General features: G+C 41.5%; 1 protein-coding gene across 3 annotated transcripts in view; it reads right to left on the bottom strand.

Moving 5' to 3' along the window:
* LOC109896708 (muskelin) overlaps positions 1-14,178 on the bottom strand; it is a 32,218-nt gene extending 18,040 nt beyond the window's left edge. Inside the window, exons 1-8 of one of the 3 annotated variants that reach the window (XM_020491023.2) lie at positions 14,068-14,178; positions 6,251-6,320; positions 5,045-5,187; positions 4,873-4,961; positions 4,590-4,699; positions 3,721-3,913; positions 3,212-3,328; positions 2,933-2,998 (exon numbers count right to left, since the gene is read on the bottom strand). In XM_020491023.2, the coding sequence (XP_020346612.2) occupies positions 2,933-2,998; positions 3,212-3,328; positions 3,721-3,913; positions 4,590-4,699; positions 4,873-4,961; positions 5,045-5,187; positions 6,251-6,320; positions 14,068-14,147 (868 nt within the window). In that variant the 5' untranslated portion in view covers positions 14,148-14,178. Of the gene's footprint in view, positions 1-2,932; positions 2,999-3,193; positions 3,329-3,720; positions 3,914-4,589; positions 4,700-4,872; positions 4,962-5,044; positions 5,188-6,250; positions 6,321-14,067 lie in introns of all 3 variants that reach the window. The other 2 variants (XM_020491024.2, XM_020491021.2) reach the window with 2 other exon arrangements.
* Between the last annotated feature and the right edge of the window lie 446 nt (positions 14,179-14,624).

The raw sequence follows: 14,624 nt of genomic DNA, 5'->3' as shown, positions 1-14,624 counted from the left end.
AGACATTGATTATAAATACTGCTTTGATGTCATACAAGCAAACCACACACCCACAAGTCCAAATGTGCGCTTTGCTTTTCCATATGACGAAACTCAAGTCCTTTACATTATCAACGTTTATGATCGCTATATTTGATGTAGTTACAAGGATGACATGGCATCATACCCTGGGTCATTTTTATCAGAAGGAGCCCGTTTGTCACATTGTGAAGAAAATTAGCAGCAGAACACGCACCTGAATGTACTCAATAATCCATTCTATGCACACCAAAATGACTATCCTTTTCTCTGAAAAGTGCTGTATGAAAGCCTAACACGAAGATAGTGTTTTATAACTTAGCTAGTCATGTTGGCAAGAGAATAAGCTTTCAAAATTGTGCCAATCTGACACAGAATGCAATTTATAAATGGACCAATTCTGGATTGCGAAAACAATAATTGTGTGATGGGGATGGAGGGCCGTGCTTGCTTCAATTCTTCAACGGTACAGCTAGGAGAGCTAAAAAACACACCTAATAGTTGAAAACTCTTTCCTTGAGCCATAAAAGTGAATTGAAATGATTTAGTAACTGTGCACACTTCGGAGAGCTGTGTGGCCACTTCCATACATCAGTTAGACGTCTTAATCTAACGCTTCACTGCTGTGTCCTCACCTTTGGTCCGATAATTTCCCCTTTCAATTGCTACCATGAGTGTAAAGGGTTAAGGAGTATAAAAAGGCTATTCAAGAAACACTTAGACTACATACTGCCATACTGAGTGCAATCATGAGAATTTTGGGAGGAAATCATCACTTCAACTGTAGTAAACAGAGAGTTACATTCCATTCCAGAAGTCCTGAAGAACCCCTGAATTGAGTAGCTTGAGTGCATAATTAACACAGTGGTGCACAGGTTCAATGGGCCGTAACCATGGCAAATCAGCAGAGCAGCACACAGGGGTAATGTTTGCATGGCGTGCAGACTGTGTGGAGGTTTTTGTAGGTTGGGGGGGGTTACTCTAGGTCATCTGGATTGGCCAAAAACACAGTACTCAGTGTCTGGGGGCCTGAGAGACAGACCAGTGAGATGCAAGGCTTCTCACAGCCTGTATACACTTGTGCACAATACAAGCCTTTGTCTTTACAAACCCCTACAGGCAAGTAAGGCACCAAAACATTACAGAGCACTAAAATAACCACTGTGTCTTCTACAAAACAGCTTTAAAAAGGCAATAATATGTCTTGTACGCCCACAGCAGTAGAAATCCACTTTTTTCGAGTTGAAAGACGATTGCAAGAGCTTACCTACGACGTTGGACAACACAAAGTCAATAAGTCATTGTTTTAATCAAAGTAGAATATATTTGGGCTTGAAGTGACAACCCCATCTGCCCACTTCGTGCCAATGCGGTGTCCTTTCCTATGAAATGACGTGCACACGTTTCATTTCAGGGCTGGGTTTTACATCAAATGGTACCACCCACCAGCATGGCATTGTTTATTAAATCAGAAACACCTGCAAAGTTTGCAAGTCGTAACTAAGCTGAGCAATATAGAGAATATTTGGCTACAGCAAAGACGGCGGATAGGCTGTTTCCATTTTAAAACATTGTCAGTTCCGGTCTAGTTCATGGGTTGGGTCTCCCACAGACACCAATGCAACAGCAGCTGGGTCTGGTCTACTTACTTCATTGACTTTTATTGAACCAGAAAGAAAGAAAAACAGTGAGTAGGTTGTCTCGCGTCCTCTTCCTTCTCTGGCTACAGCTTTTAACCATAGGCAGTCAAGTATAGGCTGAGCCATGGCACAAATTAAAATAGGGGGTACAATGTTTATGTTTTTGCACCTCCACTTTTTTTACCAAAATTCATTGGATAAATTGTCAACTTGCACTTATTTAAAATTGCATTTTGGAATCACGCTCCCTGCAAGATGAATGGTTTTGAACACACTCCACTGCTTTGATTGGTGCTGCTAGAAATCAAATGTCAACAAACTTGTTTATCTAGCTTGTGCTGTCGTTACATCATGTATTAGTGTTTTGTGTTCGATGCGCTCAGGGTGTTGTTAATTATCATTTGCGGCACGCAGTCATTGTAGCCTATCATTTCACCTCCACTAGCTGTGAGAACTATGGCAAGAGCCTACCAAAGGTTTCCCCGTGTCCATTACATTGTAGAAAAATGTGTCTCTAGTCCACACCGTTCAATAGTTGGCAGGAACGCAACTTTGGTCTTAACCAGTTGGATAAACACTCCAAACAGCCTGCTCGGAGGCATCCGCATGGTCCTAAAGCACACCGTTGCCTCATTTTGTGTCACATTCTAATGAGAAAACTGGAGGGGACAAAAATGGGTGGGGGAGGGGGGGCATCCCCAGTGAAAGTTGCACCCCTGATAGTTAGGCTATCCATATTACCAGAGCGTCATCTTAATTCTTTCCAGATTCCCAGCCACAATTTATGAACAATGACAAACCTTTGGAGATACAATAGATTGCAAAGACACTGCTTTACCCTATCCACCTGTGGCAAAGTTTTCCCTACATTCTTATGACAAATCCAACTCCAGAACCAACCATAGCCTAGCTGCCTAATCTTTTGAATGCAGTGTAGCAGATAACATTAGTTAGCCGGACAAGGTTAGCATGCTAGCTAGCTACACTGACAGCTGTTGGTGCCCTACTTGTTGTTATTTGTCCACTCCATGTGGAAAGCACCCACGGCATTCCCACCCCCAATTCTTGAATATGTATTATCAGCCTGCGTCATTCTGCAGAGGTGGAACCTAAACGTCAATTTCTGCTAAAGGACAAGAATGACATCGCCCTCTGGTGGGGGCCTCTAAGGCCAGTTTGTAAAACACATTTGGAAGAGGAAGAATTCCAGTTGAAGTAATCGGCGACATTATAGGGGGTGTTGTCTAGGTGTGGTTTTAGCCAGCATGCCTCACCTGTCTGAACATCGATGACCATCTGATGACCTCCCCTCATCCCTGGTCTGTTGTCATCCTCATTACCTGGAGAGAGCGATGGAAGCGGTAGAAAGGGGTTGAGGGAAAGGAGGGAATAAAATGTAGGAGAGGGATGGAGTGTTGAAGGAAAATGGAGGATCAGAAGAGAAAGGGAGACGGGGGGAAAAAATGGATTAATCGCTATAGACCGGTAGTGTACAGCATACCATAGCATTTTGTTAATGAGAACACATTTCCTACTTGAGTAGTTTGTCTCACTGTTCATGTCATCTGGGCGTGGCTCTTGGGCGGTTGTACCTTTGTTACTCTTGGGGATGATCTGACTCCATCTTGGCTTGTACTCTTGCTGGCTGATGTACTGGTTAAATAAACCGTCTACAGAGGAAGATGTCAAACACAGGAAGATTGTCCAGATTATTTTAGCCAGGAGATAGAAGTGAATAGTTTTGTTACCTTTTCAACCTCAAAAAGAAAATATGATGTCAGGATGACATTGCCACGCCCTGTGGTTTCAAATCAATCTGATAAAATGAAAAGGTAATGTATAGATACATGGGTCTATAGTGTAAATAATGAATCACTATGGTATCCACTGAATTTATGAGCTAACTATAAGCCGAGCTAGGTTTCAAGATCGCAGTCATGGGATGGTAGAGGTCTGTAGTTAGTATGATGATTGAGGTCATGTAGTTGTATTGAAGTTGATGTGTACAGGGCAGTAGGTCCAGCCCCCATCGGTCTTTCTGAGGAGGTGTGGGTGTCAGGACCTTTGACGGCTTTGTCGATGAGCTCCTCACAGGCATCAAAGTCTCCCCGGAGTACCAGACGGTCGTGGAGGTGTGTCAGCATTTGGTGTTCCAACGCGATGCGTGTCTTCTTCTGCAGCGACTCAAAGGCCTCTGTGTAGTTATGCTGCCGGAAGTGCTTTAGGCACAGGCGGATCGCTTCCTGTTCCCGGTACTAGAGGAATACAGGGGAGGGGCCAAGGGGGTGGGAGGGAACACACTCACTGTAATATTGGCTCCATCTTTGTTCAATGTTTTTCATGAAATGTTATACTTCATATTATAAACTGGGTGGTTCGAGTCCTGAATGCTGTGGTATATCAGACCGTATACCACGGGTATGACAAAAAAAAATGTTTTACTGTTCTAACTACGTTGGTAACCAGTTTATAACAGCATTAAGGCACCTCAGGGGTTTGTGGTATATGGCCAATATACCATGGCTAAGGGCTGTGTCCAGGCAATCCGAGTTGCATCGTACCTAAGAACAGCCTATAGCCATGGTATATTGGCCATATACCGCACCTCATCGGGCCTTATTGCTTAATTATAAACTGGGTGGTTCGAGTCCTGAATGCGGATTGGCTGACAGCCATGGTATATCAGACCGTATACCATAGGTATGACAAAATATTATTGTTACTGCTCGAATTACGTTGGTAACCAGTTTATAATATCAATAAGGCATCTCTGGAGTTTGTAGTATATGGCCAATATACCATGGCTAAGGGCTGTATCCAGACACTCTGCAAATACCACACCCTCTCTGGCCTTATTGCTTAAGTAACACACTCAGACTGATTCTCTCCCTTAACCAACTGTGTATGTGAGCGTCTCAGAGGCAGGCTCACCTTGCTGTACCAGTTAAGGCAGGGCTGCACTACATCAGGTTCCTCTATGCCATGCAGCTCAATGTACCAGATACTGAAGTTAAAACTGGGCCCCCAAGACATCAGCGGCACTGAGAGAGACAAAGAGAACGGTCTATAATTTAAGTCATCAACTATTACACCAGTTTGACTTATTTCCATCTCCAGCCGTGTAGCATCCCTTCACTACAACCATTTTCAAGCTGGACTGAGTCTGTACAACACCTAGGCCCAAGCCTTGGGCCCATTCCATTTCCAAACTCACCTATTTTAACAAATCTGCAGGGAAACATCTGTTCGTCGATCTTGTGTTTCAAGGTGAAGGTCTCCTTGTTGTAGTCATTCTTCAGGCCGCTGCAGAGGAATAAATATGGTACAGACAGTTATTTATACAGTAAAGAATAACACTTCACTGTCCCACTGCCCTCGCCCATTACCTGGACAGGAGTTCTGTCATGTTCTCTTCGCTCATCCCACCAAACACTTTGAACTTCTTCAGGTTGCACACGTGAGTCTTCTCATACTTCCCAAAGGTGATGCTTTGAACGATCGCTGGCCTTTCCATTTTCAACATTAGGTACTGGAGGGAAAATAGAGGGGAGGATCTGATCAGCGGTCTCTCACAATAACTCATATCGCAGTGTCCGATCTATATTATCAACACATGACACTGCAGTTTTCATTCTACTGCTCTCCGAACATGTTTCACAACACTGCAGATGGCACAGACCGCAGAGGAGAGCTGCTGTTCACAGGTCATTGGAGTGGTAACTAGCCTGGGCATATCTGCTACCGACAGGACAGGGCACTGGCCTGAGCCCTCTGGGAGAGACAGAGGGGATAGAGCAGCACAGATGGAGCATCGATTAAATCTGCTTTCCTCTGCCACACTTGAATGTCTAGCTTAGGTGGTTAAGACGGACATGCTTAGTTTCCTCTTCCTGCAAAAACAAACTTTCAATTTCCTCTGCCCGTAACCACAACACAGTCAAACACGCTACGCTGGGCAACATCCTATTCCCAAAAGTGCAAATGCAAGATGCATACTGAAGATGCGTGCATTGTCAGCTAACACTTCAATGGGGCAGAAGTCCGTGGATTTTATGACTGGATGGCCAGATAGCTACCAACAATGACAAGAAACTGCTATGTGGGGAATCGTAAGTGACTCGTTTCAACTAGTTTAATATTTTTTCTTGAACTATACCATGTCTTGTTTTGAGGTGTTTTGCCTGATTTCATGTCAATGCTAAAAAGGCTCAAATTCACTAGCTAGCTATCCAACAAGTGTTACGATGTATTTGAGAGGCAACATGTGCACATTGTGCAAATGTATTTAGGTTTTCAATAAATGCTGGAGACTAAATATAGTTTACATGTCGTCAATCTAAGCCAACGCAGTCTGTTTTGCCCCATAGTTGAATGCTTTTGTTGCTAGACAACCAACCCGTCTATTAGGCGCTACTATTTTGCAGCCACCAGTGAATTGAGAACACGGATGTTGTATGCAACTGGGCATAGACACTCTACTGAAGAGCCCCATCCCAAGACAGGTAATGCACAAGGCATGGAAGGTGTGTGAGTGACAGGTAGGCCTGAGTATGAGACAGGTGTCTATGTGGGTGGGGCACAGCAGACGTTACCTGTGGAGGGTAGTTGCTCTCAGACGACCACCTGGAGGACTGGTCATTGGGTTTGTCCACCAAGATGTTTCTACACACAGAAAGGGAAAGATGGGAGAAAGGACATGTTTCAGCCAACATGCAACCATTTGTTGTGAGCAAAGGGATAGGGTAATATCCATGTAAAAAGGACCCATGAGCACCACATGTGCAGGGAGTTCATAGCAGCATATCAAATTGGGAGTCAAAAAAAGCTAAGCGTGTATATTTTGGGGAAATGAAGGCATAGATACATTTTCAACCATTTTCCATCTTAAAAATTAGGCATAAAGTACTGCCTTTGATTTCTGGTCAAACAGAAGGAAAATGGGTCTTAGATGGATTCTCTGGTACTTTCGTATAGGCAAAAGTGGTCCCTGAAAATGGCATACTACGTCACATGTATGTGCAACGTGTCACTGCTCTCTCACTCGCTCTGCCGTGCGGGTATCTTGTGTATCTTGCTAGCTGTCGCATATGGCGAGGGGCTGAAGCTCATTGGTTGAACACGAATTGCTAGGGGGCAGATCCACTTGGGGGAAAATAGCGCAGCACAGCTTCCAGAAAAACAGTTCCTTTTGAACTAGGAATTTCGTGGCTAATTGAAGTGAGACAGTGATTCTGCATGTATGAACTAAACATTGACACATCTAGGCCAAAGCGGGAGGTTTAAGTAGTTGCCAAAGTACCGGAACATGTCTTTAAAAAGGTATTAGAAATACATCCAAAACACAATAATATTATTGAAGTTAAGAACTTATATCAACACACATTTAGTTTAAGAGAAATTAAGCTTAAGAAACATTGCCTTGTAATTCTGTTACCAAAAACCCACATATCTTTAAGATAGCTTCTAATTTCTCTCCTGGGCTTGACATTAACATAAAAAATATAAAAAACTTGTCTGAAAGCTCAAGACCCCCCCCCCCATTCATTCATTATCACTGGTATTGACAATGGAAGGATGCTGCACTCTGATCCCATGTATTATACAGTAAACTGGCAACCTGTCATTCGGGGCACATGGTGCAGAGCCTGCTTTGAGCCCCACATTTTTTGCATGTTATTGTGTCACATATCAGTTTGCAAACAATGTAGAAAAAAAAGTTAATAAAACCGCATACTTAAGGCAGCTCCAAAATGCAGGTGTTCATCCTAGTTCAGTGCTTTCTGTGGTGGTGGGGCAAGCCAGCAGAAAATACGGAGTGTTGCACCGTGATTGGCTCAGTGTTCTGTCACTCATGGGGACACTACGTCATCACTAAATCTAAGAGTAGAGCTAGAAAATTCAAGCCCCCTGGGTGCTGCCATGGAGTTACATTTGAAGTGCCCATCCAAGAAGGCTCAAGGTCATTGGCCACAGATAAAAAAACAACAAACCACATCTTATCTACAGTAGCTTTGACTGGACTGATTATGTCAACATCATACTTTCAAAATCTTAGCAGTCATCATCATGAATCAAGTTGTCAATCTACTGGCAAATCCTTTTTAATCCTTGTCATATGAAGAGAAATAATGAAGAGAAATTATAGGCAAAACGTATCGGTGCTCCTCGGCTATTGGACATAAACATTACACAACAAGTTGGAAATCGCAAATTCAACAATGAATGGTTTAGAAGGAATCAGTGGCTAACTGCTAGAGGTCGACCGATTATCATTTTTCAACGCCGATACCGATTATTGGAGGACCAAAAAAGTCGATACCGATTAATTGGGCCGTTTTTTTTAATGTTATTTGTAATAAATGACAATTACAACAATAATGAACACTTATTTTAACTTAATATAATACATCACTAAAATCAATTTAGCCTCTAATAAATAATGAAACATGTTCAATTTGGTTTAAATAATGCAAAAACAAAGTGTTGGAGAAGAAAGTAAAAGTGCAATATATGCCATTGTAAGAAAGCTAACATTTCAGTTCCTTGCTCAGAACATGAGAACATATGGTGGTTCCTTTTAACATGAGTCTTCAATATTCCCAGGTAAGAAGTTTTAGGTTGTAGTTATTATAGGAATTATAGGACTATTTCCCTCTATACCATTTGTATTTCATTAACCTTTGACTATTGGATGTTCTTATAGGCACTTTCGTATTGCCAGTGTAACAGTATAGCTTCCGTCCCTCTCCTCGCTCCTCCCTGGGCTCGAACCAGGAACACAACAGCCACCCTCGAAGCAGCGTTACCCATGCAGAGCAAGGGGAACAACCACTCCAAGGCTCAGAACGAGTGACGTTTGAAACACTATTAGCGCGCACCCCGCTAACCATTTCACTTCGGTTACACCAGCCTCATCTCGGGAGTTGATAGGCTTGAAGTCATAAACAGTGCAATGCTTGACGCACAACGAAGAGCTGCTGGCAAAACACACGAAAGTGCTGTTTGAATGAATGCTTACGAGCCTGCTGCTGCCTACCACCGCTCAGTCAGATTATATGTTGCAGGACACGCTAGATAAACTAGTAATATCAACCATATGTAGTTAACTAGTGATTATGATTGATTGATTGTTTTTTATAAGATAAGTTTAATGCTAGCTAGCAACTTGGCCTACTGCATTCGCGTAACAGGCAGTCTCCTTGTGGAGTGCAACGAGGCAGGTGGTTATAGCGTTGGACTAGTTAACTGTAAGGTTGCAAGGTTGGATCCCCTGAGCGGACACGGTGAAAATCTGTCGTTCTGCCCCTGAACGAAGCAGTTAACCCACCGTTCCTAGGCTGTCATTGAAAATAAGAATGTGTTCGTAACTGACTTGCCTAGTTAAATAAAGGTGTTAAAAAAAAAAAACACACCAAAAAAAAATCCTTTTTTATCAGCCAAATTGGTGTCCAAAAATACAGATTTCAGATTGTTATGAAAACCGGCCATTCCGATTAATCGGTCGACCTCTACTAACTGCAAGCCTTGCAAAGCAATCATTATCCTGCTATTCAGTGGAGTGGCAGTGGGTCCCAAGTCCAAGATGAAGGGTCTCTTTACCTAGTTTAAAATTATAAACATTCAACATTGGCCATGCTGTTAATGAAACATGATTTATGCTGCGCCCAAAACAACTGTTAACCCAGAACTGCAAAATCTGACTACAGTGAGTTCAAGACAACTGGAAACTCTGGAAAAACTAGCGACGACTGGGAAGAAATGTTTTGAACTTTCATCCAACTCGGGTATCTTTCTAGAGCGACGACTTGAAGATCACTGACGTAGTCATGATTCACACATCCCCCCCCCCCCCCCCCCCTTATGCAAACTATGGCATAAGGGGACATGTCAGTTGTCAGTAGAAAACACATTTGTTTAAGCAAGTTTGCCATATGAGCTGTTTTTTTTAAAAGGGCAGTAATTGAGGCTGAATGAACTGTTTCGCTGCCAGACAAGCCTCCACTGATGTAGCAGATGTAGCAGTGGTAAGGTGTTGGGACTGCTGTTGCAACTGCTTTATGTAGGTCCTAACAGTTTGTGGACACTGTCACCGTTAAAATTAATGTATTGTTTAGTGTTGCGTCTTTAGCGGGCATGTATCCATCGTTATTTTTACCCCCCCCACCAAGATTTACATGCTAAAACCGCCACTGATATAGCATCTCTTGCCATTGTGGCCTTAACCAAGGCACTTGCATCTTGAGCTGGCCTGAATGGCCACGTACTCTTATAATCTCCAACTGGCACAGCCAGGTGAGGACTGACTGCCCCTCAGAGCCCGGATCCTCCCTAGGTTTCTTCCTAGGGTCCTGCCTTCTAGGGAGTTTTCCAAGCCATCCTGGCTTGGAAAATCATAGCCATCATAGCTGGCCGGTTGGGGTTTTAGGCTGGGTTTCTATAAAAACACTTTGTGACATCTGCTGATGTAGAAAGGCTTTTTAAAATAAATTCTATTTCATTTGATTGACTTACCCCCCCCCCAAAGTAAAATACTGCACCGATAGGCTCATGTATAAAACATGTGGTCTGTGGTTCACAGAAGTAACAAGTAAAGGTAGACCTACCAATTAGGTTAGTTGGTGTTTTTCCTGATATACATTTCAGTTTATGAATTATTAACGGATTAAAACTCGTAATACTGTTACTAAGTCAGAGTAGTCACAAACTACAGTTGGGTCACCTACTGTCCTCTCTTATGTTCAGCTCATTTGTTTTCTTTTTCTGTCATCTGGTTGTCAAAGCATGAGGGTGAAAACAGTCTGGACAACAAAAGGTTGAGTAACGTAGAGCACACTAGAGTAAGGTATAATGTACTGTACTATATGGCACTACTGTACTAAACTCTACTGTACTGTAATTTGATGTGTAAACTTGTGAAACATAGACGTCCATGATTAGATCAGATTTAGTTCAGTCCGTACCAAACAAATTTGGTCGTGCTTGGGAGCGGAGCTCATTAGAATAATAGTCAGTGTGTCAATTAATACCTATATATGCAAAGGATGATATTGCATATTTCTACCTTTGTGTAGAACTATGCATTTCTATGTAGTACAGATCAGAGACCAATGATCAGGGTTCAGCGGTATCCAGATTTCCATACCATGCCTGTGCCATTCCGGGATAGACTGTATTACGGTAGTGCTCACAAGTTAGGATTTAATTTTTTCAAATGTAAAAAAAGCCCCAAAGAAAGTACTTGTTAGCAATCTGGTAAGTACAAAGAAATTCTCATAGCGAATGCTAGGTAAATGCTAACAACTGCATGCAAATATTTACTACTTGGACAGACAACTCAGCTCAAAGTTATGCAAGTATCTTAAAACGCAGTTTGCAGCATGCACAAAACAAATATTAGGCAGCAGGGGATTCTCTGCTGCTGCTACCAAGAAGCTTGATCTTGCAAGCTTAGTTAACATGAGCTATTTAGCAACATTCACAAGTTATGTAGCAAAACCCAGCTGAAGAGAATGTATTTGGTATATCTTAAATAGTTCACTTAAAACTTATTTGGGATAGGGGGCAGCATTTTCACTTTTGGATGAATAGCGTGCCCAGAGTGAAATGCCTCCTACTCAGCCCCAGATGCTAATATATGCATATTATTATTAATATTGGATATAAAACACTCTGAAGTTTCTAAAACTGTTTGAATGATGTCTGTGAGTATAACAGAACTCATATGGCAGGCAAAAAACCTGAGAAATAATCCAAACAGGAAGTGGGAAATCTGAGGTTTGTAGTTTTTGAACTCACCCCGATTGAATACACATTGGGATATTGGTTATGTTGCACTTCCTAAGGCTTCCACTAGATGTCAACTGTCTTTCGAACTTTGTTTCAGGCTTCTCATGTGATGAGGGACCGGATGGGAGCTCTTTGAGTCAGTGGTCTGCCTACAGCCTCGTTCTCAGTCACGAGCTTTCACTTGAGAGGTAGCTGTCGTTCCATTGTTTTTCAACAGACAATGGAATTTTCCGGTTGGAACATTATTGAACTTTTATGATAAAAACATCCTAAAGATTGATTGTATACTTAGTTTGACAAGTTTCTTCGACCTGTAATATAACTTTTTGAACGTTTCGTCTGAATGGAGATCAAAGGTAAGTGAATATTTCTAATGCTATTTATGAATAATGTTGACTACCCAACATGGCGGATATTTCTCTGGCTGGTTTAGCCCTGAGCGCCGTTCTCAGATTATGCTTTTTCTGTAACGTTTTTTTTTAAATCTGACACAGCAGTTGCATTAAGGAGAAGTGTATCTATAATTCCATGTCTAAAAATTGTATTTTCATCAACATTTATAATGAGTATTTCTGTGAATTCATGTGGCTCTCTGCAATATCACTGCATGTTTTGGAACATGTAACACGCCAATGTAAAATAAGATTTTTGGATATAAATATGAACTTTACCGAACAAAACATACATGTATTGTGTAACATGAAGTCCTATGAGTGTCATCTGATGAAGATCATCAAAAGGTTAGTGATTAATTATCTCTCTATTTGTGCTTTTTGTGACTCCTCTCTTTGGCTGGAAAAATGGCTGGGTTTTTCTGTGAGTTGGTGGTGACCTAACAATCGTTTGTGGAGCTTTCGCTGTAAAAGCATTTTTGAAATCAGACACTGTGGCTGGATTAACGAGTATTTTAGCTATAAAATGGTGCCTAATACTTGTATGTTTGAGAAATTTGATTTCTGGTGATTTGTATTTGGCACCCTGCAATTTCATTGGGTGTTGGCGAGGGGTTCCGCTAGCAGAACAGGTTAATAGTTATAAGATATATAGCTGGAAAACATTAGTAGTGAATTTCATACAAGTGTAACTTGATCACCACACTTAAGTTGAGCTGCAGGACTGACTCACCATGCAAAGCTCCTATTTTGCTGTTGTGCTTCTTTAAAAACAAAACACACGACTGCCTCAAACCACTGTTTTGCGAAACTAGTACTGGTAAGCTTTATAATTAAAAATGATCTAACATGCGAAATGATGAATGCAATCTGCATTATCCATTGCTAGGGCTGGGCGGTATACTGGTATTGGTGCATGGACCAGTTTGGGTTTTTACTTCACCTTCTATAACGATATTTGAATGTTTTTGTTTGTTAAATGTGATACGCAGTGTGTAACATTCATTTTTATAGTTTACTTCGCTACTTGAGTCATCTTTCACCACTGTCACTCTCCATACACTTTCCACACAGACCAACATTTGCTGTCCCTTGACCACGAGACACTTGCGTTCAGTCTGAATGGTCCATGGAGCATATGCAACAATGTTGATGACAATGATGCAGTTGTCACTTTGCTTCTTAATATAAATCTACTATCATTTTGTAATTACACTATTAGCTTGTGTTTCTTACATCTGAAAACTAAATGGACTGTGACCTGAATGGCGTTCCTAATTTGTTCCGGCATTGGCCAGAGCAAATTAGGCCTACTGATGATGACCTCTCACATCCCTCATCATCATCAAACATGGAATGGTATTGTGACAGAGGCAGTGGTACTACTGTCTTCAAGGCTGCAATTACAAAGGCAGACCAAATCTGGTATTTTTTTTCACTAATGGGTCTTTTGACCAATCAGACCAGCTTTGAAAAATATTTATGGTTAAGGACAAAATACCCATTAGTGGATTTTTATTTTATTTTTTATAATTGGGCTGCCTGTGCAAACGCAGCCCAAGACACATTTTCAGCCTGTTCCAAGCTAATTCGTGCTGAAAATTGCAATTGCACGCGTTAAAAGAGCGGGATAATAAGTTCCATAAATAGCTGACTGTACAGACATTTCCTATGGTGTAAGGTTACCCAAGCAATGCCATAGAGACATACTAACGTTAGCTAGTTCTCCCTTTGGCTTTGCACGAACGGGTACAGAACAGTCAGACTAAACATGCCTACAAAAAGTGTAGGTGAAAAAAGGAGCTATCTAGTATGATTAGTTAACTATTTAGCTAACTAGCTAATATAAAAAGTAATGAGTGGTTTTGGCTACTAACTTAGTGGTGGTGGCATGCTCGTCTAGTTTGCGAGCTCGCTAACTTAACTAGCTAGCTTTTTTTTGCCAACTCGTTAGTATAGCGGTTAGATAGTTAACAATATCGGCTTTACATTGCACGACAAAACGTCACACAGTACACAAAAATAATCAATTTAGCTGGCTATGCGTGCATTTTGTTTACTCAAGTAAATCTAACTAGCTAACGTTATCCCCGTTGCCTAACGGTGGAGTAGTTAGCTCGCAGTCAAGCTAGGCCGTGGAGAGACGATTCGATGCACTGTGGCAGTTAATGAGACCTGCAGCCACGAAAACAAATACATACATGTGGTCAACGTATGTGTGCATTACTCACTCTGGTAAATATGTAGAGGAATAAGAGCTCCATTTAAAAACACTGAAGGAGAGGACCCTGTTCTCTGGAACGACCGCCATCTTGTTGCAGAAAATGACAAGCAGCAAAGGCTCGAGTGACAGCTCTTAAAGAGACAATACACTTTAATTCGATTAATGCTTTTGGTTACATCGGTCAAGTTCAATAATAGACAAAACTGTTCCAAATATTTATGAGGACATGATAATGATTAGTGACCCTGGAAATGTGCAGGGAACACTTGGACCAAGTTATTTCAACCAGACTGCTTCCATTTGGCTTAGTGTTCGTGTGTTTGTGTGTGTGTTTGTGTGTGTGTGTGTGTGTGTGTGTGTGTGTGTGTGTTACCATCGCAATAGGTTTTTCCTGACACCTATTTTACTTGCAGATATAATATAGTTTAGAAACTTTTAGAAACTATTCAGTATAGGCTTGTCTCATATTTGTTGCACGTTGAGACACTGAACAGCATCAATAGAATTTAGAATATGTTTGAAATACTGTATATCTCAAAGATATGCAACCGGTATTACCTTACA

The sequence above is a fragment of the Oncorhynchus kisutch genome, linkage group LG9, assembly GCF_002021735.2.
Source record: "Oncorhynchus kisutch isolate 150728-3 linkage group LG9, Okis_V2, whole genome shotgun sequence".
Classification (NCBI taxonomy): domain Eukaryota; kingdom Metazoa; phylum Chordata; class Actinopteri; order Salmoniformes; family Salmonidae; genus Oncorhynchus; species Oncorhynchus kisutch.
This window is presented reverse-complemented; position numbering and strand designations above follow the sequence as displayed.